Raw genomic sequence first — 26,690 nt, forward strand, 5'->3', positions numbered from 1 at the left:
TTCGCCTGTGAAGCCATCTGGTCCTGGGCTTTTGTGTGTTGGAAGATTTTTAATCACAGTTTCAATTTCAGTGCTTGTGATTGGTCTGTTCATATTTTCTATTTCTTCCTGGTTCAGTCTCGGCAGGTTGTGCATTTCTAAGAATCTGTCCATTTCTTCCAGGTTGTCCATTTTATTGGCATATGGTTGCTTGTAGTAATCTCTCATGATTGTTTGTATTTCTGCAGTGTCAGTGGTTACTTCTCCTTTTTCATTTCTAATTCTATTGATTTGAGTCTTCTCCCTTTTTCTCTTGATGAGTCTGGCTAATGGTTTATCAATTTTGTTTATCTTCTCAAAGAACCAGCTTTTAGTTTCATTGATTTTTGCTATTGTTTCCTTCATTTCTTTTTCATTTATTTCTGATCTGATCTTTATGATTTCTTTCCTTCTGCTAGCTTTGGGGTTTTTTTGTTCTTCTTTCTCTAATTGCTTTAGGTGCAAGGTTAGGTTGTTTATTCGAGATGTTTCCTGTTTCTTGATGTAGGCTTGTATTGCTATAAACTTTCCTCTTAGAACTGCTTTTGCTGCATCCCATAGGTTTTGGGTCGTCGTGTCTCCATTGTCATTTGTTTCTAGGTATTTTTTGATTTCCCCTTTGATTTCTTCAGTGATCACTTCGTTATTAAGTAGTGTATTGTGTAGCCTCCATGTGTTTGTATTTTTTACAGATCTTTTCCTGTAATTGATATCTAGTCTCATAGCGTTGTGGTCGGAAAAGATCCTTGATACGATTTCAATTTTTTTTAATTTACCAAGGCTTGATTTGTGACCCAAGATATGATCTATCCTGGAGAATGTTCCATGAGCACTTGAGAAAAATGTGTATTCTGTTGTTTTTGGGTGGAATGTCCTATAAATATCAGTTAAGTCCATCTTGTTTAATGTATCATTTAAAGCTTGTGTTTCCTTATTTATTTTCATTTTGGATGATCTGTCCATTGGTGAAAGTGGGGTGTTAAAGTCCCCTACTATGATTGTGTTACTGTCGATTTCCCCTTTTATGGCTGTTAGTATTTGCCTTATGTATTGAGGTGCTCCTATGTTGGGTGCATAAATATTTACAATTGTTATACCTTCCTCTTGGATCGATCCCTTGATCATTATATAGTGTCCGTCTTTGTCTCTTGTAATTGTCTTTATTTTAAAGTCTATTTTGTCTGATATGAGAATTGCTACTCCAGCTTTCTTTTGATTTCCATTTGCATGGAATATCTTTTTCCATCCCCTCACTTTCAGTCTGTATGTGTCCCTAGGTCTGAAGTGGGTCTCTTGTAGATAGCATATATATGGGTCTTGTTTTTGTATCCATTCAGTCAGTCTGTGTCTTTTGGTGGGAGCATTTAATCCATTTACATTTAAGGTAATTATCGATATGTATGTTCCTATTCCCATTTTCTTAAATGTTTTGGGTTTGTTATTGTAGGTGTTTTCCTTCTCTTGTGTTTCTTGCCTAGAGAAGTTCCTTTAGCATTTGTTGTAAAGCTGGTTTGGTGGTGCTGAACTCTCTCAGCTTTTGCTTGTCTGTAAAGGTTTTAATTTCTCCATCAAATCTGAATGAGATCCTTGCTGGGTAGAGTAACCTTGGTTGTAGGTTTTTCTCCTTTATCACTTTAAGTATATCCTGCCACTCCCTTCTGGCTTGCAGAGTTTCTGCTGAAAGATCAGCTGTTAACCTTATGGTGATTCCCTTGTGTGTTATTTGTTGTTTTTCCCTTGCTGCGTTTAATATGTTTTCTTTATATTTAATTTTTGATAGTTTGATTAATATGTGTCTTGGTGTGTTTCTCCTTGCATTTATCCTGTATGGGACTCTCTGTGCTTCCTGGACTTGATTAACTATTTCCTTTCCCATATTAGGGAAGTTTTCAACTATAATCTCTATCTCTATAATCTCTATAAACTATAATCTATAATAAGAAAATATATATTTTCTCAGTCCCTTTCTTTTTCTCTTCTTCTTCTGGGACCCCTATGATTCGAATGTTGGTGCGTTTAATGTTGTCCCAGCGGTCTCTGAGACTGTCCTCAGTTCTTTTCATTCTTTTTTCTTTATTCTGCTCTGCAGTAGTTATTTCCACTATTTTATCTTCCAGGTCACTTATACGTTCTTCTGCCTCAGTTATTCTGCTATTGATCCCGTCTAGAGTATTTTTAATTTCATTTATTGTGTTTTTCATCGTTGCTTGGTTCCTCTTTAGTTCTTCTACGTCCTTGTTAAATGTTTCTTGCATTTTGTCTATTCTATTTCCAAGATTTTGGATCATCTTTACTATCATTATTCTGAATTCTTTTTCAGGTAGACTGCCTATTTCCTCTTCATTTGTTAGGTCTGGTGTGTTTAGACCCTGCTCCTTCACCTGCTGTGTGTTTTTTTGTCTTCTCATTTTGCTTATCTTACTGTGTTTGGGGTCTCCTTTGCACAGTCTACAGGTTCGTAGTTCCCGTTGTTTTTGGTATCTGTCCCCAGTGGCTAAGGTTGGTTCAGTGGGTTGTGTAGGCTTCCTGGTGGAGGGGACTAGTGCCTGTGTTCTGGTGGATGAGGTTGGATCTTGTCTTTCTGGTGGGCACGTCCACATCTGGTGGTGTGTTTTGGGGTGTCTGTGGCCTTATTATGATTTTAGGCAGCCTCTCTCTTAATGGATAGGGCTGTGTTCCTGTCTTGCTAGTTGTTTGGCATAGGGTGTCCAGCACTGTAGCTTGCTGGTCGTTGAGTGAAGCTGGGTCTTGATGTTGAGATGGAGATCTCTGAGAGATTTTCGCCGTTTGGTATTATGTGGAGCTGGGAGGTCTCTTGTGGACCAGTGTCCTGAAGTTGGCTCTCCCACCTCAGAGGCACAGCCCTGATGCCTGGCTGGAGCACCAAGAGCCTTTCATCCACACGGCTCAGAATAAAAGGGAGAAAAAATGGAAAGAAAGAAAGAAAGAGGATAAAATAAAATAAAATAAAGCTATTATAATAAAAAATAAGAAAAAAATTATTAAAAAATTTATTAAGAAAAAAAATTTTTTAATTTTTTAAAATAAAAATTATGAAAAAAACTTATTAAAAAAATTTTTTTTTAATTTTTTAAAAATAGAAAATAAGGAAAAAATTATTAAGAAAACATTTATTAGGGAAAAAAAATTTTTTAAGTAAAAAAAAAAAAACAACAAAAAAAAACCGGACGGACCTAACCCTAGGACTAATGGTGAGAGCAAAGCTATACAGACAAAATCTCACCCAGAAGCATACACATATACACTCCCAAAAAAAGGAAAAGGGGAAAAATTAATATATCCTGTTCCCAAAGTCCACCTCCTAAATTTGGGATGATTCATTGTCTATTCAGGTATTCAACAGATGCAGGCACATCAAGTTGTTTGTGGAGCTTTAATCCGCTGCTTCTGAGGCTGCTGGGAGAGATTTCCCTTTCTCTTCTTTGTTCGTACAGCTCCCGGGGTTCAGCTTTGGATTTGGACCCGCCTCTGCATGTAGGTCGCCTGAGGGCATCTGTTCCCCGCCCAGACAGAACGGGGTTAAAGGAGCAGCTGATTCGGGGGCTCTGGCTCAGTCAGGCCGAGGGGAGGGAGCGGTACGGAGGAGGCGGGGCGAGCCTGCGTCGGCAGAGGCCGGCGTGACGTTGCAGCAGCCTGAGGCGCGCCGTGCGTTCTCCCGGGGAAGTTGTCCCCGGATCACGGGAGCCTGGCCGTGGCGGGCTGCACTGGCTCCCAGGAGGGGCGGTGTGGAGAGTGACCTGTGCTCGCACACAGGCTTTTTGGTGGCGGCAGCAGCAGCCTTAGCGTCTCATGCCCGTCTCTGGGGTCCGCGCTGATAGCCGTGGCTCGCACCCGTCTCTGGGGTCCGCGCTGATAGCCGCGGCTCGCGCCCGTCTCTGGAGCTTGTTTAGGCGGCGCTCTGAATCCCCTCTCCTTGCGCGCCGCGAAACAAAGAGGCAAGAAAAAGTCTCTTGCCTCTTTGGCAGCTGCAGACTTTTTCCCGGACTCCCTCCTGGCTAGCACCGAAGCCCGAGCCTCAGCTCCTCGCCCCGCCCGCCCCAGCGGCTGAGCAGACAAGCCTCTCGGGCTGGTGAGTGCTGCTCGGCGCCGATCCTCTGTGCGGGAATCTCTCCGCTTTGCCCTCCGCACCCCTGTGGCTGCGCTCTCCTCCGTGGCTCCGAAGCTTCCCCCCTCCGCCACCCGCAGTCTCCGCCCGCGAAGGGACTTCCTAGTGTGTGGAAACCTTTCCTCCTTCACAGCTCCCTCCCACTGGTGCAGGTCCCATCCCTATTCTTTTGTCTCTGTTATTTCTTTTTTCTTTTGCCCTACCCAAGTACATGGGGATTTTCTTGCCTTTTGGGAGGTCTGACGTCTTCTGCCAGCGTTCAGTGGGTGTTCTGTAGGAGCAGTTCCACGTGTAGATGTATTTCTACTGTATCTGTGGGAAGGAAGGTGATCTCCGCATCTTACTCTTCCGCCATCTTGCCCAGACCCCTCCTTACAACTTTATTACTATCTCCTCTCCCTCAGGAGGTGAGGTTTAGACTCTACCTTGCTTCTAGGTCATCACTGCACATGTTATTGCCTCTTCCTAAATGGGTATCACCTTATACTAATTTCCATTTATTTCTCAGATTTTAGTCCTTTGAAACATCTTTCCGTATGGAGCTGAATACCTCTCCCATGTGTTATAAGGCACCTTCTGTTTGCCTTTACAATAACCCCTACATTATAGCACTATTGCATTATTGCAGTCGTTCTCAAACTGGGAGCCCCAGACCAGTAGCATCACTGTCACCTGGGAATTTGTTAGACATGCAAAGTCTCAGGCTCCAAAGCACATTAACTGAATCAGAAACTCTAGAGCACGGCTCAAGAATCCGTTTTAACAAGCCATCCAAGGGGATTCTGATAGAGGCTAAAGTTTGAGAATCACTGGTATGTTGCAGTTGCCTGGCTTTTGGCTTACTCCCCTTCTAGATTATGGGCTGTTTTAGAAATTATGATGGAATCTTCTTCATTGTGATGTCTTTAGTATTCCATGTAGAATCTGATGGCACTAATTTGTTTCAACGCATGAACAAATAAATGAGTAAATGAATGACAACTTTTTTATGAACTCCGGTTTCACATCTGTGATTGGCCACTATGTAATTTGTAGGGAGAGACGAGAGTCACTTCAGAGTCAACCTCTGTGTTAGGAAAGTTGACATCTAATACCCTTCATCAGCAGTGCCCTCCAAAACAGTTCCACACATCTGCTTCTACAACCCTGACTGACTTTTAAACTCTCTGATCTCTCATTTTCTATCAATACTATAATCATTATCTTCATTAATCATGGAAAAACCTTAGTCATCACTTCTTTAGAGAATAGCTTCATTTATTCTGAGTATACGACTAAAACATATTCACTGTAGAAAATCTGAAAAATGCAGTTACACACACAAAATCAAATAAAAAGCACTGGAAATTCCACCACTCTGAGAGAAACATTGTTATTTGTTGTATGGATTCATCTAACTTTTAGTTCTAGCATATTTGCTAGAAGCAGCATTCTATGAAGCTTGATGTGTTTTGTAATCTGCTGTTAACTACACTTTGGTGGATATATTTCCATGTCTTTAAGCATTGTTTTCCACAGATGTGTTAATGTCTGCATGATATTTTTGGCAATAATTGATCTATCCACATCCTCCTTTAAATTATTGAAAGTCCTGTCAAAACTTTTTCAGTACGTCCACCACTGCAGTCCAAGCTCTTTCTTATTCCTGTAACCTATTACAGTAGCCTCATTTGCCAAATGAAATTTTCTAAAGTGTGGTTCTGAGCAAATCACTCAAAAGTTTAAATGACGCTCCAGTACCTTCCAAATAAGGTCACAGTCCTGAGCAAGACGGTCAAGGCGGTCAAGCACTCCTTATGCATACCCAGGGTCTAGGTGAGCCTGCTCGCCATTCTCGTAGCATTTAGCCTGCTTTCTCACTTTTTGAATATTGCTACTTCTCTGTTCCACAATACTTTCTCACCCATGATGTCCACTTCAGTGTGAGGCCTTGCTAAAACTGCAAACTTCCTACCCTCACCACCATTCCGCCCCTTATCCCCCTTCTCTGCTCTGTTTTTCTCCTTATTTCTTACAACCATCGAAGAGACCATATATTTTACTTATTTAACTTGCTATTGGCCTGCCTCCCCTAACTGGAATATAAGCTCCATGAAGAAAATGATTTTTTGCTTGTGTCTTGTTCACTGCCATATCCCTAAAACCAAGAACAGTGCTTGATACATTAAGAAAAAAAAAAAAAAAAAAAAAAAACCACTCAGAATATATTTGAAATACTGAATGATGAGTGAATGCACAAACAAATGAATGACTTAATTAACAGGGAATATCTACTGGTAAAAATTTTCAAGTCCTCAAGGAAGTCAAAGCTTTTATTCCCGTGATTTGCATATAATGGGCATTCACCACATAGTTGTGCAATGTGAATCCAAGTGACCAGTTAAATGTAAGCATTTCCTGGCTTTTCAAATAAATCATCATTTCCCCGCCCCCTTTAATATAGTTATATCTCTTCATTTTCCTGCACCTTTTTCCCAACCTTTTCTTAGAACTTCTGCTGAAGATGATCTCTCTACTTTCGAAAGACCGTCTATCATTTTTGTAATTATGGCATGTATTGCATCCTGAACTGAGCTGGAGTTATACGGTGCCCTTCCCATTGAGTAGTATGCAAGCTCCTTATAGGCAGATACCAATTCTTTGTATCTCTTGCAGTTCTTAGTGCATTGATGCTCAATAAACAGTTCTAAAATTAATTAAATTATTACCAAAAATAAAATTAAACTATTAGCAAAAGCAAAGAAGGAGTTACACATGAGGGCATAAACATACCTAATTTTTTTTTAAAAAAGAATACCTGTCATAGGCACAATGGTAACTATTCTGAAAGAAATCACTATGTGAACGTTCTACATCTTTACAGATTATTAATGCTGCGCTTGCTTTGGCTGCAAGACCCAAAAGTCAAGTGGTCAAAAAAACCATGGAAATGTACAGATGCACGTGGGAGAATCATATCCATGTCCTCACTGAAGCTGTAGATGACATTACAAGCATTGATGACTTCCTTGCTGTGTCTGGTATGGTTTTATCTTTTAATTTCTATATTTGCTCTTGTAATTTTATGAAATAGCTCCATTTTTCTTTCTCAAGATTGCTTTGGCTCTTCGGGGTCTTTTGTGTTTCCATACAAATTGTAATAGGATGATACTGAATATAATTAATTTTATGGAATATTATGAGACTTTTTTCTAATGATAGCCTTTCTGAAGCAAAGTGCTGCTACATATGATCTACCCTAGGATAATGAGCCTCATGCCTTGTAATCCATACACCTCAACAATTTACACTGTCTCTAAAAGAAATTCCTATTCATGGGCAAAGCATAATTGAAAATAGCATGTGGAAAATTTACGCATTTCCTGGCTTTTCAAATAAATCATCATTTCCCCACCCCCTTTAATATAGTTATATCTCTTCATTTTCCTGCACTTTTTTCCCAACCAGATTTTTCTCTACTCAGAAAAAAAAATGTATCTTAATGGGAAAACTCTTCATTGATTTGAGATATAATATGTACTTCAACTACCGCTATATGTATTTGAATAATGGTGATCTAAAGAATAAAATAAACAAGACTAAACATCTAACTACATCAGTAACAGACAGGCTTGAGATTCCACGTCAAATTCAGATAACTCTCTCATCATATATTAGAGTAGCATCCCACAAGATTGTGAAATTACTCTCATAAAGCCATATTCTCAGAAGCATGACTCAGGTTTTGATTATACTGTTGTAACAGCAGAGAACTAAATACTTTTTAATTTTTCTATTCTCTTAAAAATTAAGCCTCTCACTAAAATAAATTACATATTTTTTTCTGAGAGAGAGATTTTCTTGGAATGTGATGATTCTTTTTATAAAATGCAATTTCTTACGAGTTTCTAACATCATTTTATCTTTTTTAAAGTTTCCTGATTGTATTTTATCTACCCTATCAATTTAATTACTTTCATATATGTATGCTTTCTCATTGTGAACAATAACCTGAAACCTGGTATATTTTCATAATATACTAATGAAAAGAAAATATGTGCTAATTAACTACTTTAAGATTGTTTTATTTCTTTAGAGCTAAAACTTTGAAGATAATAGAAAATGAACAGGAGAAATATTAAAATCCCTTGATACCACGATTCAGAAATAACAACTACTAATATGTGATTTATTTCCAACCAGCATATATATATATATATATATATATATGTGTGTGTGTGTGTGTGTGTGTTTTCAAATAATTGTGTAATTATGTATTGCCTTTTTACAGATAATAGTTGGCTGAATTTTCCCACATTATTATATTTTCTTCAAAAAATCATTCATTTATCTGTTCTCCTTTCATGAGCATTTAGATAAATTTTAACTACTATAAGCAATGCTATGTTAAGCATATTTCTGTCTGTTTGCTATCTTCTTAGTATAGACTTTGCAATGTGGATCCAATCAACATCTTATGTTGGGTCAGTCTTTTGTAATTTAGTTGTTATATGCCAGGTTCTGATTTTTAGTTGGTTCTTTTGGTTACAAGGCAAACCTACTCACACTAGTCAATGTAAAGGCAGTTTATTAGAATTAAGCTGATGGCAGAATAGGGAGAATCTCCTGAACATGTAAGAATAGGAGCCATAACTGGCCAGGCCTTGTGTGATTAGAGCTGTGGGGAGCTTGGGATCTCAGCAACTCTGTGGGTCCTCAGAGCAGAAGCTCATGTTTTTCCTTTTAGTGCTGGATTAACCTGAGTCTGTTACTTTCTGTGAAAAACCATAGTACTTAAGAGCCTGCATGTAACAGAAAACTCATGTGAAAGTTGCTTAAATCACAAAAACCTTTAATTATCTCATGTAACTAGATGTTTAAGATAGTTGATTCTAGACTTACTGGCCCTAGCACACCGGAAGACTTGGATAGGAATAGTCCCTGTATGTGGGGAGGAGTATCTTATCACTAACATTTTTTGGAATTACCAGTACAGGGTAATAATAAAAAGTGGATTAATATTTAATGTGTTTCATTATTGTTTTTAAATTCTCTACAGACAGTGCACTCCATTATTTTCTGTACCTGGTGTGGACTGTTTATCAAAATGAATTTTGATAAAAGTGTATTGAATATCAACTATGTACAAGGCAGTATGCTGGGAAGTGGAGGAGGATGCAAAGAAGGAAAAGGCACAATGTTTGCTTCCAGGGAACTCAAATGTGTGCAGTTAATGGGGCTGGAGTGTCAGGGTATTGAGGGGAGCATTGTTAAGGAGATACTGGTTGAACTGAATTATTGAAATAACATTTTTCAATTTCATTTTTTTTACATGTTTAAATGAGTGGGAGATGGTCTTTTTATTGCCTATAAGTTTGCTAGAGTATGTTAGAAAATGAGAGAGTGTGAAGAATATAGAAACACTGAAGGAAAAGAACAAAAAATAAGTAAAAACCCTCCATAAGGAATGATTCTTTGTTAGTATATGTACTTGCCATATACTATACTGGAATAGTCTTTAATTAATCTGTTATACTGGACTGTCTTTGACAAATTCCTGAATTTTTTTCTATGTTCCACTGCACTTAGAAACATTAAGAGATTATTTTTTTTCAGGGGAATAGATGACAATTATGAATTATATATAGAGTCTTCCAAGTTGCTACATAGCTACCAAAATAGAGATGAATACTCAAATTATGCATAATATAATTTTAAGAGTAAATCTGGTTTGGACCAAAAGTTCTTGGTTTGTTTCAATATCAAATCAGCCCAATGTTTCTCTGAGGGACACATTCTATTAGCAATGCTTAGGTTATCTTTAGTTCCAAGACAATGGTGACCCCTCATTCTACATCTAACACTGAGTGGCATGAACCACAAAGTCAAATATTGAAAGAGAGAAAAACATGTGAAAGTGCATGGTGGGTTTGAGGGACAGCAAGTTGGCCAGTATTACAGGAACAGAGGGTACATCTGGATTGGTACTGGACTCAGAAAGTCAACAGATAACACTATATAAAGGCCTGAACATTTTTAGGAAAATATAAACTGTCTAAAATTTTAAATGGTAGCTTCATCAATACTTCAGAAAACTAACTCCAGATGCTGAAAAACATTCTTATAGAAGTAGATATTGAGTGCTAAATAATGCTTTAATTGCTCTTAGAAGTGAAAATAAAAGTAAGCCCAATATAAAGCAGGTGTTCCCTCACTCTCTCCACCTCTCCTCCAAGAAATTAAAACATAAGACTGACACACTCATACAAGATATAACAATAGGAAGCTGAGGTGAGAGCCAGTTTGATGACTTAAACCTAGCTCAGGCTGAAAAACCCAGGTGTGCATTTACGAAGAAAAGAAGCTCCTCCTCATCAGAATAGTTCAGTGATGACTTGCAGCCAGGATATTCTATGCCAGTGGCTAAAATCAGGAGAGAGTCTTGTTGTGGTTGTAGGTTTTTTCCTCTGAGTCCTCTGTGATTATATTTTCATGTGATGTTCTATGGCTCAGTCATTGTAGAGACTCCAGGAATATTATACACACAGCTTTTCATAAGTCATGGAACAACAGGGAGAAAGCGTGCATTCAAAAGTGACTGAGTAAGCTCCCCCAAAGTAATCCATTATTGCTCTATTGATAATTATGTTTTGAATTAGTGCTACTCTTCATGACTGAAGAGTAGTTTGGGCATATGAACTGGAATTTAACATGCATCATTCCATGTACTAACAGGCAAGTTCACTCAAGATGCTCTTATTTGAATGAACAGTAAATACACAGCAGGACTGTTGTTCGAATATTATGAATTAGATCTTCAGAAAAGCTATAATTAGAAGTTCATTTTTGACTTTGTCAAAATCATACAGATTTGAGAATTTTTACCAGAACTTTAAGGTAGAGCTGTAGTAATCATCAATAATCTTACTGACGTAATAAATGGCACTAATAAATAGATAGATCTTTAATAAAGGATTTCCTTAAAATTGTCTCAGTGAGTGTATGAAGTTATTAATAGCCATACTATTTGCCATAGTCAGATATATTGACAGAAACTTTTAACAAAAACAGAGAGTCAAAGTGAATCTCATAATTTCATTCGTACTTAGTTATTTCTGGGCAGTGTTTCAACTCCAAGCACATGCATTTGATCAGTGTAATATGGATGATTTAAAATCCTAATTTGGTGAATCCTGTGGACACTTTATAGGTCAGACAAGGGATTAGCTGGAAGGTTTATTTTTGTCATATGATACCCACTCTCCGTACCCCCGGCCCCCACACCTGCTAATGAGTCCAAGAGGTGCTCTTGAGCATTCTGAAAAACCAAAGACTTCAGCTAGAGATGAAGGGTTTTTAGGCAGGAAAAGCAGGGTGATCCTTCCCTGTATGCTCTCCAAAGGTCTTCCTCTGGACCTAGAAAGAAGCATTGCTCCTGCTACCCAGGTGGGTGCAGATACAGGATTGGAAAATATGAAGTCATGTATCTGAGCTTTCAAATTTGTGTTGGTATAGACTTATGGACTTTGATAGCATCCTAGGGGATTTTTTAACAAAGCAATAAAAACTTCCACTTACAGAGTGGCTCCAGAGCCTGTGCTGTGAACAATTTATGTATATTGGAGAAAAGCAGCCAAGAATTACCTTTTCACAAAGCATATATCATTATCATTAAAATGTCACCACTAAAAGAACTCTTATAGATTAGACATGAAGACAATAGATTTTATCTCTAGAATCTATGGAAAGCATAGAAAGAGAAGAGTCTGTTAGGAGTAGGTTAACTATGCTTAAGATTGACAACTCTGCCAAATCCTACCAGATCTATGATCTTCAGGAAATAAATTAACCTCTGACTCATTGAATGCCCTCCTCTAAAATGCTAATAATTATATCATTTTGCTATGGTCTGAATGTGTCTCCCCAAAATTCATATCCAATGTGAAAATATTAGAAGGTGGGGCCTTTGGGAGGTCCTTAGGTCATGAGAGTGGAGTCCTCATGAATTAGTGTTCACATAAAAGAGACCCTACAGAGTTCCCTAGCCCCTTCCACCACTGTGAGGTTACAGTGAAAGGCACTGGATGTGAAGCAGGAATAGGGCTTTACCAGCATGTGACCGTTCTGGTGCCTTGATTTTAGACTTCCCAGCCTCCAGAAGAGTGAGAAATAAATTTCTGTTGTTTTTGTGCTACCCAGTCTATGTTATTTTGTTATAGTAGCCCAAATGAACTGACACATTTATTCATTTATTTAACAAATACTTACTGAGCATGCATTAAGTGATAGAATGTTTTAAATCCTGGAAATAGAATAGTCAATAGAACAGACAAAGCTCCCTGCCTTCTTAGAGTACATATTCTTGCATGATTAAAAAAATTAAAATAATATATTTTAAATGATTTGAAGAGTGTGTGGGACATAGTAAGTTGCCCATTAAAAGATAGCCATTATTACTAACACCATTGGCAGGCCATTGTTAAAATTTAAACCAGATATGAGAAAGAAAAATCTTTTTAAGGGAGCTATCTTTGTTAAACCTATCCCAAAAGTTAGTACTTTATAGTTTATCAGAATAACTGAAGAATTATCTTAAAAACTATGGTGTATACCTATCAGATGTCAGGACAGTAAAAATTTATGATAATGTCAAATATGAGACAAGATGTAGTAAAATGAGAATTCTCGTATACTGCTTCTGGGAAGTAAATTGTTATAATCTCTTTGAAGAACAAAACAATAATATGTGGACCTGGATTATTTTGCCACAAATATCTTTCTATATTTATTGGAGAACTTGTACACATATTCATAAAGAAGACTTGTATAAGTATGATCATTATGGATTTTTTTAAATAATAAAACTTGAAAGTAATATAAACACCCATCAGTAGAAGAATGAATAAATAGCAGCAAACGTAGTAGTTAAAACAAATAAACTTGTTTCACGTGCTAATAGGACAGCTTTTAAAAAGCAATGTTAAAAATAAATAAATAAAAAATAAAAAGCAATGTTAAGTAATTAGCACGTTTTAGGCAATAGGAACAGTAGGACTAGCCATAGAAGTCATACAAAACAAATACTTAAGAGTGAATAACTCTGGAGAAAGAGGATTTGGATGGCACTGAAAAAGAGTACCTATGGGACTTTGATTTTATTTGTAGTGCTTTATTCTTAAAGATAATATCAACAAAATCTGATGAAAAAATAGCCTCTATTATTATTGAGGCAGATAGATTATTTTCTGTATTTTATTATGACTTCTACTTTTCTTAAATTAAAAAAAAAAATTTATTGGAGTATAGTTGATTTACAATGTTGTGTTAGTTTCAGGTGTACAGCGAAGTGAATCGGTTATACAGGTACATAAATCTAACTCTTTTTTAGATTTTTTTCCCATATAGGTCATTACAGAGTATTGAGTGGAGTTCCTAGTCCTATACAGTAGGTCCTTATAAGTTATCTATTTTGTATATAGTAGTGTGTATATGTCAATCCCAATCTCCCAATTTATCTCTCCCCCCTTTCCCCCGGTAGCCATAAGTTTGTTTTCTACATCTGTGACTCTATTTCTGTTTTGTAAATAAGTTCATTTGTACCATTTTTTAGATTCCACATATAAGTGATATCATATGATAGTTGTCTTTCTCTGTCTGACTTCACTCAGTATGACAATCTCTAGGTCCATCCATGTTGCTACAAATGGCATTATTTCATTCTTTTTTATGGCTGAGTCATATTCCATTGTATATATGTACCACATCTTCTTTATCCACTCCTATCTTGATGGACATTTATGTTGCTTCCATGTCTTGGCTATTGTAAATAGTGCTGCAATGAACATTGGGATGCATGTATATTTTAGAATTATGGTTTTCTCAGGCCATATGCCCAGGAGTGGGATTGCTGGATCATATGGTAGTTCTATATTTAGTTTTTTAAGGGACCTTTATGTTCCTTAAACCATAATGTTCTCCATAATGGTTGTACCAATTTACATTCCCACCAACAGTGTAGGAGGGTTCCGTTTTCTCCACACCCTCTCCAGCATTTATGGTTTGTAGATTTTTGTTCTGATGGGTGTGAAGTGATACTTTGTTGTAGTTTTGATTTGCATTTCTCTAATAATTAGTCATGTTGAGCATCTTTTCATGTGGTTTTGGCCATCTGTGTGTCTTCTTTAGAGAAATGTCTATTTAGATCTTCTGCCTATTTTTTGATTGGGTTGTTTATATTTTGATATTGAGCTGCATGAACTGTTTGTATATTTTAGACATAATCACTTGTCAGTTGCTTCATTTGAAAATATTTTCTCCCATTCTGTGGGTTGTCTTTTCATTTTGTTGATGGTTTTCTTTGCTGTGCAAAAGCTTTGAAATCTTTTGCATTTCTATACACTAACAATGAAAGATCAGAAAGTGAAATTAAGGAAACAATTCTATTTACCATAGCATCAAAAAGAATAAAATACCTAAGAATTAACCTACCTAAGGAGGCAAAAGACCTGTACTCTGAAAGCTATAAAATGCTGCTGAAAGAAATCAAAGATGACACAAACAGACCGATATTCCATGTTCTTGGATTGGAGGAATCAATATTGTCAAAATGACTATACTACAGAAAGAAATCTACAAATTCAATGCAATACCTATCAAATTACTAATGGCATTTTTCACAGGATTAGAACAAAAAATGTTACAGTTTGTATAGAAACACAAAAGACCCCAAATAGCCAGAGCAATCTTGAGAAAGAAAAACGGAGCTGGAGGAATCAGGCTTCCTGACTTCAGACTATACTACAAAGTTACAATACTCAAAACAGTATGGTACTGGCACAAAAACAAAAATCTAGATCAATGGAACAGGATAGAAGGTCCAGAGATAAACCCATGCAGCTATGGTCAACTAATCTATGACACAGGAGGCAAGAATATACAATGGAGAAAAGACAGTCCCTTCAATAAGTGGTGCTGGGAAAACTGACAGCTACATGTCAAAGAATGAAATTAGAACACTCTCTAACACCACACACAAAAATAAACTCAAAATGGATTAAAGACCTAAATGTAAGGCCAAATAGTATAAAACTCTTAGAGGAAAACATAGGCAGAACAGTCTCTGACATAAGTCACAGTAATAGCTTTTTTGATCCACATCCTAGAGTAATGAAAATAAAACAAAAATAAACAAATAGGACCTAATTGAAATCTTAAACTTTTATAGTAAAAGAGAGCGAACAGGAGAAGTAAATATCAATGTTCAAAAACAGGTGACATGGTGGATTGTGTGCCTGGTGTAACAGAGAAATCTTCCCAGGCCACCCATATCAGCACCTGAAACTCACCAAATAATGCTGATCATCCAGTATTATGGAACTTGATTGTGAATCTCTGTAATACATTTTAAGAAAATACTTCGTGAATGTGAAAAATATCTAAAACTTTATCACCCAGGGTCAATCTCTGATGGAATAATATTTTGCGAGATTTTATGTTATTTTTTACCCTTATTTTGTGGATAAGGGTGGGGAAAGGATGGCTAGATTTTTTAAAATATTTTTATTGTGAAACATTTCAAGCATCCATAAAAGACTAGAATATGTAGAATGATAAACAATGTAATCTTACCGTAAAGCTTTACAAACCTTAACCCTTGTCACATTTGTTATTACATGCATAATTAAAGTCCCCTGTGTAACTTTCCTAAGATTTTATAATTTTCCCTTTGCTAAGGATTCTGATGAAAGCCCTTGCCTCCTAATGAGCATATCTGCATGACAGACAGTTTCATTCTATTGGGTTATGAGATCTAAGGCATCAAAATAACCAAAACCTGCCTCAGGCAATAGAATTTTCTCACTTTGGGTATATAAAGCTCAAAGCTAAAGCTGAAAAGTTTCCCACAGGGACATGTCAACAAGATTTAAATGATATTCTGTGCTACCATCTTATTAGCAATCTTGATGGTAAGTAATGGAGGAATGAATGTTCTTGAAGCAAGCACCCAATGAATACTTTGGTATTGGTAAGTTAATAATTTATTGTGTCAGTTAACAAATACTTATTGATCAATTTCTATTCACCCAAGAGATACAGTGGTATCATCGGACTTATTCACAGAGGATCTGTAGTCTAATAGAGGAAACAAGCCCTCAGATGCCAATTACAGTGTGGTAAAATTGTTGGGAAAAACACCAAGGCTATCTTTCTATAAGGAAAGGAACCATATGGCAGCCAGACTTTGAAACCTCATCCTTTTTTATTGTTACTTGAATATGTGATCACTCTTTCATATTGGCATTTAGTAGCTTATTATAAGGGCTTACAGGATTTAATTTAAAGAAGATTCAGAGCATAATCCAAGTTCACTGTAATGTTATTTCATTCATCTCTATAATAATTACAGATGTACAATAACCAATTTTCAACCTGGTTCTCTATAACAACTTTTAAAACATATAATTAGCAGGAATTTACAAATAAATTAAGAGTTTACATCCATTTATAGATAATTTTACAAGTGCTTGTTTCCTTTCTATATCATAGATTTTCTTGTAGGGAATCAGTTGCTCTGAGATTTCAAGTTTTCATGATACAAGTACAGTACCTGTTAAATAATAATTTTAGATTATGACTTTTTAAAAATTTTATTGGAGTATAGTTGATTTACAATGTTGTGTTAGTTTCAGGTGTACAGAAAAGTTATTCAGTTATACATATACATATATTCATTCTTTTTCAGATTCTGTATGCATATAGGTTATTACAGAATATTGAGTAGAGTTCCCTGTGCTGTCCTTGTTGTTTATCTATTCCATATGTAGTAGTGTGTATATGTTAATCCCAAGCTCCCAATTCATCCCTCTCCACCATGTTTCCCCTTTGGTAACTACAAGTTTGTTTTTGAAATCTGTGAGTCTGTTTCTGTTTTGTAAATAAGTTCATTTGTATCATTTTTTAAATTATATTCCACATATGAGTGATATCATATGGTATTTGTCTTTCTCTGTCTGACTTAACTTCACTTAGTATGACAATCTCTAGGTCCATCCATGTTGCTGCAACTGGCATTAGTTCATTCTTTTTTATGGCTGAGGAATATTCCATTGTATATATATATACCACAGCTTCTTTATCCACTCCTCTGTCAATGGACATTTAGTTTCCCTCCATGTCCTGGCTATTGTAAATAGTGCTGTAATGAACATTGGGGTGCATGTATCTTTTTGAAGTATGGTTTTCTCTGGATAAATGCCCAGGTGTGGGATTCCTGGATCATATGGTAGTTCTATTTTTAGTTTTTTTAAGGAACCTCCATACTGTTCTCCATAGTGGCTGTATCAATTTACATTCCCACCAACAGTGTAGGAGGGTTCCCTTTTCTCCACACCCTCTCCAGCATTTGATGTTTGTAGACTTTTTGATCATGGTCATTCTGACTGGTGTGAGGTGGTACCTCACTGTAGTTTTGATTTGCATTTCCTTAATAATTAGTGATGTTGAGCATCTTTTCATGTGTTTTTTGGCCATCAGATTATGACTATTAAAAATCTAAATGAACAACAACAAAAAACATTGGTAAGACTTGAAATCACCAGAACTCTAACACTTAATTGTAATATATTATTTTTAAATATTCAGTGCCATGTAACCCAACTGCCACACAACTTCCCACAGCCTTTTCAATTTAGTCAATTTCAGGAACTTTCATATGTAGATTAAATTTTGTTTTTTGGATACAGTACTAATACTGTAAAATGATCATTGGAGGAATGAAAAACATGTGCTTTTTTGTGTATCTAAATAATTCAACATATTATAGCCACATTTAAATTCCCATGGCATTATTCAATGTCTTCTTGAAAATTTGTATCCACCATCTTGATGGTGATTTATGTAGTTTATGTTTTCATAATAAATTGTATATAAATTCTCTCCACCTAACTATTCAGCTTTGTGACTCTACTCTTCTTTGTGAACTGGGTTATAAAATCTAGTTATTTGAAAATTTTAAGTTATCATAAAGCATTGCATTTTTAGTTAACATCATTTTCAAAGTATAAAAACCTGCTAAGGAACAATGGTAACTTATTCTAAAACTATAGATTTATGATGGTTTTATTAGTTTTTGTCTATCATATTTAACAAAAAAAGTGTGGTGGCTGTATTAATTAAAAGTACTTTTATTAAGGCATGATATACATTTACACTGTCAGTGTTTAAATAAATGAATTTATAATTTTTTACATTAATATTTATACAGTTTAAATAGCTGTTCCATAGTGTGTGTGCATGTGCTTATTTTGGTGCATGTTTTTTTTAACTTCTGTTTTTCTTGAGAAATGCTATTATTAATATGTGTGTAACCATTTAGGCCAAGAACTCTAAGAGTTCCATAGATATTTCTATTTATTGCTCCCCCTAGAATGAATTTGGCTAGTATAATCAAATTTAATGTATAGAGACCTGTCACAGAGAATTCCTGAATTGCTCAAATTCTCTAATACAATAAATAATAATAATAATGTTACTTTTAGGTACCATTTAATCACGTCAGATTATCTCCTATTAAAAATTATTTTTGCAAAATAGCTTTTGGCTATTTTTTTAAATATTAAAATATGAAGATCATGTTTAGGCCATAATTCTGAGTTTTTCCATCTGGAACTTTCTTGAATCAAGGAGATAGATGTACCTAGCTCTTAAGCCTAACTTTCGATTTGTTACTCATTCAGCTTTTGAGTCAAATAATTAACAAAAGCTCAAGTCCCTTCCTCTATAAATCTTTGGTTGTCCATGTGGACACAGCTGGACAATTTTGTATGATCATGATAAAGCAAAATAAATATCCCTTTGAGCTAGACTAAATATGGTTTGGCTGGGAATATGAGACTCTTTCTTCCCTAATCAGAATTTAGTGAGATTCTGAAGAATTTAAAGGTAAACAAAAACATCCAAAAACACCACCACTCAAAACATCAGATTAGTAAAAAATTAAGTCAAAGAAAGAGAAGCAACCACACACCATGGATGTGTGCAGATTGTTAGGTTTTCCTTCATTGCAGTGCCTTACACAGTGTTTGATATACAGGAGATACTTAACAAACATTAGTTTAACTAAATCTATTTTACTTAATAAACTCTCATTTGATTTCTACAGAAGTAATCGCCCAGTGATCTGGGGCAGATTTTACTCTGTTTATGTTTCAGAGCCTCCCAACACAGGCTTTAGAGCAAAACCAGACTGTATAAGTAGCATAACTACTTTAGGCAACTGCAAAAATTAAGCATAGCTATGCAAAGTGAGTTTTGGGGGTTTTTTTGGTATAGTACTGTATCCAAATCAAGGCTTTGCCTAGCTATATAATTGTACAGAATGATCACTCTGTACCTTTCACCAGTGTAAAAGATGAAGCTCATTTCCTGCAGTGCTAAAGGTTTATGTGCCAAGATCTTTATTTCCTAATGTAAAATCTGAGTACTTTAATTTTGTTTTTGTAATTCACTGAACTTAAATTTTTTTCTGCTTATTTAGGGACTAACAAGTGATATGAAATGCGGAATTCATATGTCTTTCAAACATTTTATGACACTAAGCTAAATAATTGCCATGATAATAGACAAGAGAACTTTAATGTGCCTTTGGAAAAATATCTGTGAGCAAAATGAAAATCCTGTACTTTACCACATTTTTAATGTCACGTGGCTGAGTGCTATTGAATTGTAATTTTACGTAGTAAGTAAAAATTCATTTTATCTGCCAGTGACATATGTAAGAAGTTATAAGGAAGCACAGATTTATTATGAATTTCATTGAAAGTTCAGCATTTTTCTCCTCTGATAATATAAAAGGGTATTTTGTGAGGTTCCTTACTACTCTCTTCTGCTTTTTAAATAAAATCAATTAAAATTGAGAATATTTCTTTGTTATTGTCAGAAATATTACTTATTTAGCAAACAGGACTAAGAGTAGTGTGTTGGGCAGATGAACATAGGTTGCACTCACTGGTAATAAAATATCACAAATCTACTTTTTTTTTTACTCAGATAGTGACAGTTTATAAAAGGAAAGAATTTAAAATACTGTTGCATCACATAAATTTGGGAACTGACCCTCAGAACAAAGAGCTATAGGCATAGGTTTTCGATATATAGATTTCTTACAAGGATAATCCAATTGCTGTTGGACTTTTATTATCCATTTCTTCTGGTGTGCGGTGGGTACAATTCTATTTCTCTCCGTATTCTATTTCTTTTAAAAAATGTCCACAAGTGCAAATGATATGTTGGGAATTAAAATGATATGTTTAATTTGCCTGTGATATATTTTACATAGAACACTGAAGAAAATATGATTTCATACTGCCGCTTTTGCTATCAGCAACCAAATGACCTTTATCATCTTAAACACATAATATATGTCAATCAGAATAAGGTTTGATTATTAAAAGAAAAATTAGCCCTACACAGTGCCTATTCTGATCATGTCATTTTCTGCCCTTTTCACCATATTCATCTCAAGTCTGCTGAAATCCTGTCCTTAGAAAACCTTCATCCTTTAAACTTTTTCCTCCTTTAAGCCTTTCTATGCTCCTTCATAATTTTGGATTCGTGCTATAACTTTTACCACTTTCTGCCTTATGTTACTGTTACTTTTATGTTTTTCTCTATTATTTTAAAAGTCCCAGAGGGCGGGATTGCTACTGTTGTTGGGTGAGTTGAGTTCCCCCATATTTACACATTGAAGCCATAACCCCCAGTACCTCAGAATGTGACTATATATATGGAGACAGGGTCTTTAAAGATGTAAATAAGTTAAAATGAGGTCATTAGGATGAGCCCTAATCCAGTATGACCAGTGTCTTTATAAGAAGAGGAAATTAGGACATAGGCATGTACAGAGGGAGAAGACCAGGTGAAGACATAGGGAGAAGGCAGCTATCTACAAGCCAAGGACAGGCATTAGAAGGAGCAAACCCTGGCCACACCTTGATCTTGGTGTTGCAGCCTCCAGACTGAGAAAATAAATCTCTGTTGCTGAAGCCACCTAGTCTGTGATATTGTGTTACAGCAGCCCTAAAAAATAATACAGCTGTTATTTATGTATGTTTCCAGACCATTTAGCAGAGTATCTTGTATCCAGTAGTATCTCGATAAAGGTCATTAAAGTGATTTCTTACATAGTTTATTCACTGTGAGCTAAAGTTTTGTTTCAGTGAAGTAGAGAAGCACTGAGGCAATTTCCTCTTTGACCTCTAACATTGAAGAAGTAAATGGAAACCGTGCTTCAGTGATCCAGGCTTACTTTCCAACATTTTTCTTTATTGTCCAAAACTGAATTTACTTTTGGCAGTCGAGGACCTCTGAAATTCTGTAAGGATCTTCTGATTTGTCCAATGGCTTACTTAATTAAATTCTGGTATGGATCATATGATAACGTTTGTACCTTTGTTTCATAATTATTACAGTAAGAAAAATAGTGATTATGACATTTAATCAAATTAGAAATCACTTCATTATCATACTTTATGTAGATGTACCATTTTAAAATATAGCTTTATTAGTGTATTTTTAATTTTTATTTATTTATTTATTATTTTTGGCTGTGTTGGGTCTTCGTTTCTGTGCGAGGGCTTTCTCTAGTTGCGGCGAGTGGGGGCCACTCTTCATTGCGGTGTGCGGGCCTCTCACTGTCGCGGCCTCTCTTGTTGCGGAGCACAGGCTCCAGACGCGCAGGCTCAGTAGTTGTGGCTCACGGGCCTAGTTGCTCCGCGGCATGTGGGATCTTCCCAGACCAGGGCTCGAACCCATGTCCCCTGCCTTGGCAGGCAGATTCTCAACCACTGCACCACCAGGGAAGCCCCTAGTGTATTTTTATTTTGAACACTAGAAAATAATAAAATAATTTCCTTATGACTAACACACCATATTATGCCATGGATTGAAAAGAATCAAGATTCGTATTTTGGTTTTAGCATGATTGTCACGGTAGATATGGTGATGCTAAAAACTGTTTCCTTAGGAGTTTAGTGAAAGATTTTCATTATGACATATGTGACATATGACATATATGGCTTAGCTAAGTGTCCAATTAACTGAAGGAGAATGTGAAAATGATACAGAAAATAAAGGGAAAAAAATCAAAAGATTTCTTTTTATGTATCACTCTATGCTATCTACTTGTTAGGAAATTTTCTTAGATTGCTGTCATTACTGCCTGGTGGAAATAGTTTTAATACATGAGCTAAACAAAAATGACTTCTAGTGTATTTTTCCTTTTATAATGAAGCTTAGCTGAATTTCCCAATTATATAGGCACTTTTATATCCTGTTAATGATTAATGAGATGTAAGGAATCACAGCTATGTCGTTAATTACTGCATTGATCTCTGTATCTCCAGATACTAATGAAATATTATGTAAACAGAAGCTTTTTGTTTTTATCCTTAACTATAGTCTCTTTAAACTTGTCCCATTGATCACATCAAATTCAAGTTTAAATCATGGCTTTTTAAAATACATTCTAATATCAACTTTCCTCATAGTCATTAGTCGTATTCTTAATATAATTTGGTTTCTCTTTTATCCTCATGGGAAGTGATCCTCCAGTGTGATGGTTAAGGTGGTGGGGTGGAAAAAGAACTCTGAGAGTTTATGGGCAGGCCAGGAATAATTTTTATCATCCTGAGTCATAGTGATAATATGCATGTGCTATCCTATTGTGGTCAATATGTTAATATACCAAGAAGTAGACATAGTTTAATTGGAAGCTAATGGGGTATGGCATGGCAAATATTTGCTACAGATTGGTGAACTGGTGATGCACCATGGTATGGAAGCACCATTCATGCCTTCTCCTCTGCTTTTGTCATTCAACACACAGCCCGGGATAGCTCCCTCATCCCTCATCTTGCAAAGAACATCACTGTTTATCATGAGCCCTCTCTCACTTACCAGTTACATAGATTTGAGCAAATTGCTTAATATCCTTTGTTTCCTTATTCTGTAAAATGACAATAATAATTCCTACCTCATGGATAATTTTTGAAGCTAAATAGGCGATGGCTGTGAAAGTGTATAGCAGAGTAATTGTGGCGTAGAGTCCTCTCAGCAATATTGGTTGACTCTGAATTAAAGTTACTTAAAAATGAATGTCTTGAGCCTTCCTCCCTTCTGGAAATAAGATTTGTTACATTTTCTGTTTCTTAACCTTCCAATCTCTCAACAATTCTATGTCTGACAGGATAATTTATTTTTTTTCCGCCTCCTATTCCATTGCGTCTACCTGTCTTAAGAAAGAATTTGGGAAAATATCAATATTACTCTAGGTGGCCTGTTACCCAAGGTCACAGTTCTTTGTTGATTTAAGTGTAAACCATAGAAATAAGCTTGTGACTCTTTTCAGTATGAATAGAAGGAAAATGAATCATAAATTTTAAAGGATATTTATGATACTGAAGTTTTTAGCATGTTCCCCACACTCTGGAAGTGAATGGAATAACCAGTATCAAATACCCTGGAATACCATGTGGCAGTATCTGCTTCATACTACTTTATTGTCCAGTCGGTTAATTGGAACTAGTTTTCCTTTTCTTTCATTTTTAAATGCTGATTTAATTTAATATTTAGAGATTGTATTGGGCAATGAATTGTGTTTCCAGCTCTCTGCGGAAGAACTTCTTGCATTAATAATAGTATAGTATTTATAGCCAAAACCCAAGGAAAAAGTGTAAAAGGACCAGGTGGATTTAAAAGTTGGGAAACACTTAGACTTCCAAAGGAATTAAATGACAAGGGAGATGCAAATTACTGCTTTCTTTACATTTTGAGCATTTCGGTGGGAAGAGCAAATGGATACGGTTTAGGAGTATTTTTACAGCTCTTATGTTTTAGAAGACTATTAAGGGCTCTGTCATTGCATTGCCATTGTTGCAAAACATCCATCTCTTTGGTCTGTCCTTCATTGTGGTTTTGCAAAAGAAGTGAACCTGACATTATAAAGCTCTTTTATATAGTGCAGCACACTGAATTATTATTAATTGAAGGAGAAAACATGCTTAGGGTAGAACATTAGTTCCCTGTTTTATAATTATATCACCATTGATCTTTTAATTGTTCCAGAGGAGTATTTTGTCTCCTTGCCTCATTCTTGTCTCCTTATTCTTAGTAAATTTGATCTAGCAATTAGTAGTGTTCTCACTATATTTCCCTAAAGAAAATCTTTGCTTTTCAGTACAATTTGGTATGTTCACAGTAGTTTTCAATTCCTTTTTTTAAACACAAGTCATAAAAGCCTTTTCATGTCAAACAAGAACATGGAAGGGATAAACCCAACTGCTTAGGCCAGATGGTGAAAATCAGATGACAGGGAAAAAAATCACAGAGCCATTCAACTCCTATTTTGCTTCTGCCTTTTCTATCAATTAAAATGATCTTTAAACTAGATATGGGGTATAACAAACATGGTTAAAGGGATCGAAGCCCAATTGGTGGTATAATAAAAGTACCTGGCTGCTCTAAATTGTATCAAGCCTCTAGGCTAGACAAATCATATCCCAGAATTCTGAGGGAACTGGCAGATGTTGACGTAGAACTACTTTCAGTAATTTTTTTTTAACATCTTTATTGGAGTATAATTGCTTTACAATGGTGTGTTAGTTTCTGCTTTATAACAAAGTGAATCAGCTATACATATACATACATCCCCATATCTCCTCTCTCTTGCGTCTCCCTCCCACGCTCCCTATCCTACCCCTCTAGGTGGACACAAAGCACTGAGCTGATCTCCCTGTGCTATGCGGCTGCTTCCCACTAGCTATCTGTTTTACATTTGGTAGTGTATATATGTCCATGCCACTCTCTCACTTCGTCCCAGCTTACCCTTCCCCCCCCCACCGTGTCCTCAAGTCCATTCTCTATGTCGGTGTCTTTATTCCTGTCCTGCCCCTAGGTTCATTAGAACCATTTTTTTTTTTCCTTAGATTCCATATATATGTGTTAGCATACGATATTTGTTTTTCTCTTTCTGACTTACTTCACTCTGTATGACAGACTCCAGGTCCATCCACCTCACTACAAATAACTCAGTTTAACATTTCTTTTTAAGGCTGAGTAATATTCCATTGTATAGATGTGCCACTTGTTCTTTACCCATTAATCTGTCGATGGACACTTAGGTTGCTTCCATGTCCTGACTATCGTAAATAGAGCTGCAGTGAACATTGTGATACATGACTCTTTTTGAATTATGGTTTTATCAGGATATATGCCCAGTAGTGGGATTGCTGGGTCGTATGGTAGTTCTATTTTTAGTTTTGTAAGGAACCTCCATACTGTTCTCCATAGTATGTGTATCAATTTACATTCCCACCAACAGTGCAAGAGGGTTCCCTTTTCCCCACACCCTCTCCAGCATTGATTCTTTGTAGATTTTTTTGATAATGGCCATTCTGACTGGTGTGAGGTGATACCTCATTGTAGTTTTGATTTGCATTTCTCTAATGATTAGTGATGTTGAGCATCCTTTCATGTGTCTGTTGGAAATCTGTATATCTTCTTTGGAGAAATGTCTATTTAGGTCTTCTGCCCACTTTTGGATTGGGTTGTTTGTTTTTCTGATATTGAGCTGCATGAGCTGCTTGTCCATTTTGGAGATTAATCCTTTGTCAGTTGCTTCATTTGCAAATATTTTCTCGCATTCTGAGGGTTGTCTTTTCGTCTTGTTTATGGTTTCCTTTGCTGTGCAAAAGCTTTGAAGTTTCCTTAGGTTCCATTTGTTTATTTTTGTTTTTATTTTCATTTCTCTAGGAGGTGGGTCAAAAAGGATCTTGCTGTGATTTATGTCATAGAGTGTTCTGCCTATGTTTTCCTCTAAGAGTTTGATAGTGTCTGGCCTTACATTTAGGTCTTTAATCCATTTTGAGTTTATTTTTGTATACGGTGTTAGGGAGTGTTCTAATTTCATTCTTTTACATGCAGCTGTCCAGTTTTCCCAGCACTACTTATTGAAGAGGGTGTCTCTCCTCCATTGTATATTTTGCCTCCTTTATAAAAGATAAGGTGACCATATATGTACGTGGGCTTATCTCTGGGCTTTCTATCCTGTTCCATTGATCTGTATTTCTATTTTTGTGCCAATACCATACTGTCTTGATTACTGTAGCTTTGTAGTATACTCTGAAGTCAGAGAGCCTGATTCCTCCAGCTCCATTTTTCTTACTCAAGATTGCTCTGGCTATTCGGGGTCTTTTGTGTTTCCAAACGAATTGTGACATATTTTGTTCTCGTTCTGTGAAAAATGCCATTGGTAGTTTGATAGGGATTGCATTGCATCTGTAGATTGCTTTGGGTAGAATAGTCATTTTCACAGTGTTGCTTCTTCCAATCCAAGAACATGGTATATTTCTCCATCTGTTTGTGTCGTCTTTAATTTCTTTCATCAGTATCTTATAGTTTTCTGCATACAGGTCTTTTATCTCCTTAGGTAGGTTTACTCCTAGGTATTTTATTCTTTTTGTTGCAGTGGTAATTGGGAGGGTTTCCTTAATTTCAGTTTCAGATTTCTTAT

At 36.0% G+C, this 26,690-nt stretch overlaps 1 protein-coding gene across 1 annotated transcript in view; it reads left to right on the forward strand.

The window, feature by feature from the left end:
- Positions 1–26,690, forward strand: part of CTNNA3 (catenin alpha 3) — a 1,728,069-nt gene that overhangs the window by 1,203,762 nt on the left and 497,617 nt on the right. The window contains exon 12 of the mRNA XM_061197871.1: positions 7,008–7,164. Coding sequence (XP_061053854.1) covers positions 7,008–7,164 — 157 coding nt within the window. The remainder of the gene's footprint in view (positions 1–7,007; positions 7,165–26,690) is intronic.

The sequence above is a fragment of the Eubalaena glacialis genome, chromosome 1 (genome assembly GCF_028564815.1).
Source record: "Eubalaena glacialis isolate mEubGla1 chromosome 1, mEubGla1.1.hap2.+ XY, whole genome shotgun sequence".
Classification (NCBI taxonomy): Eukaryota; Metazoa; Chordata; class Mammalia; order Artiodactyla; family Balaenidae; genus Eubalaena; species Eubalaena glacialis.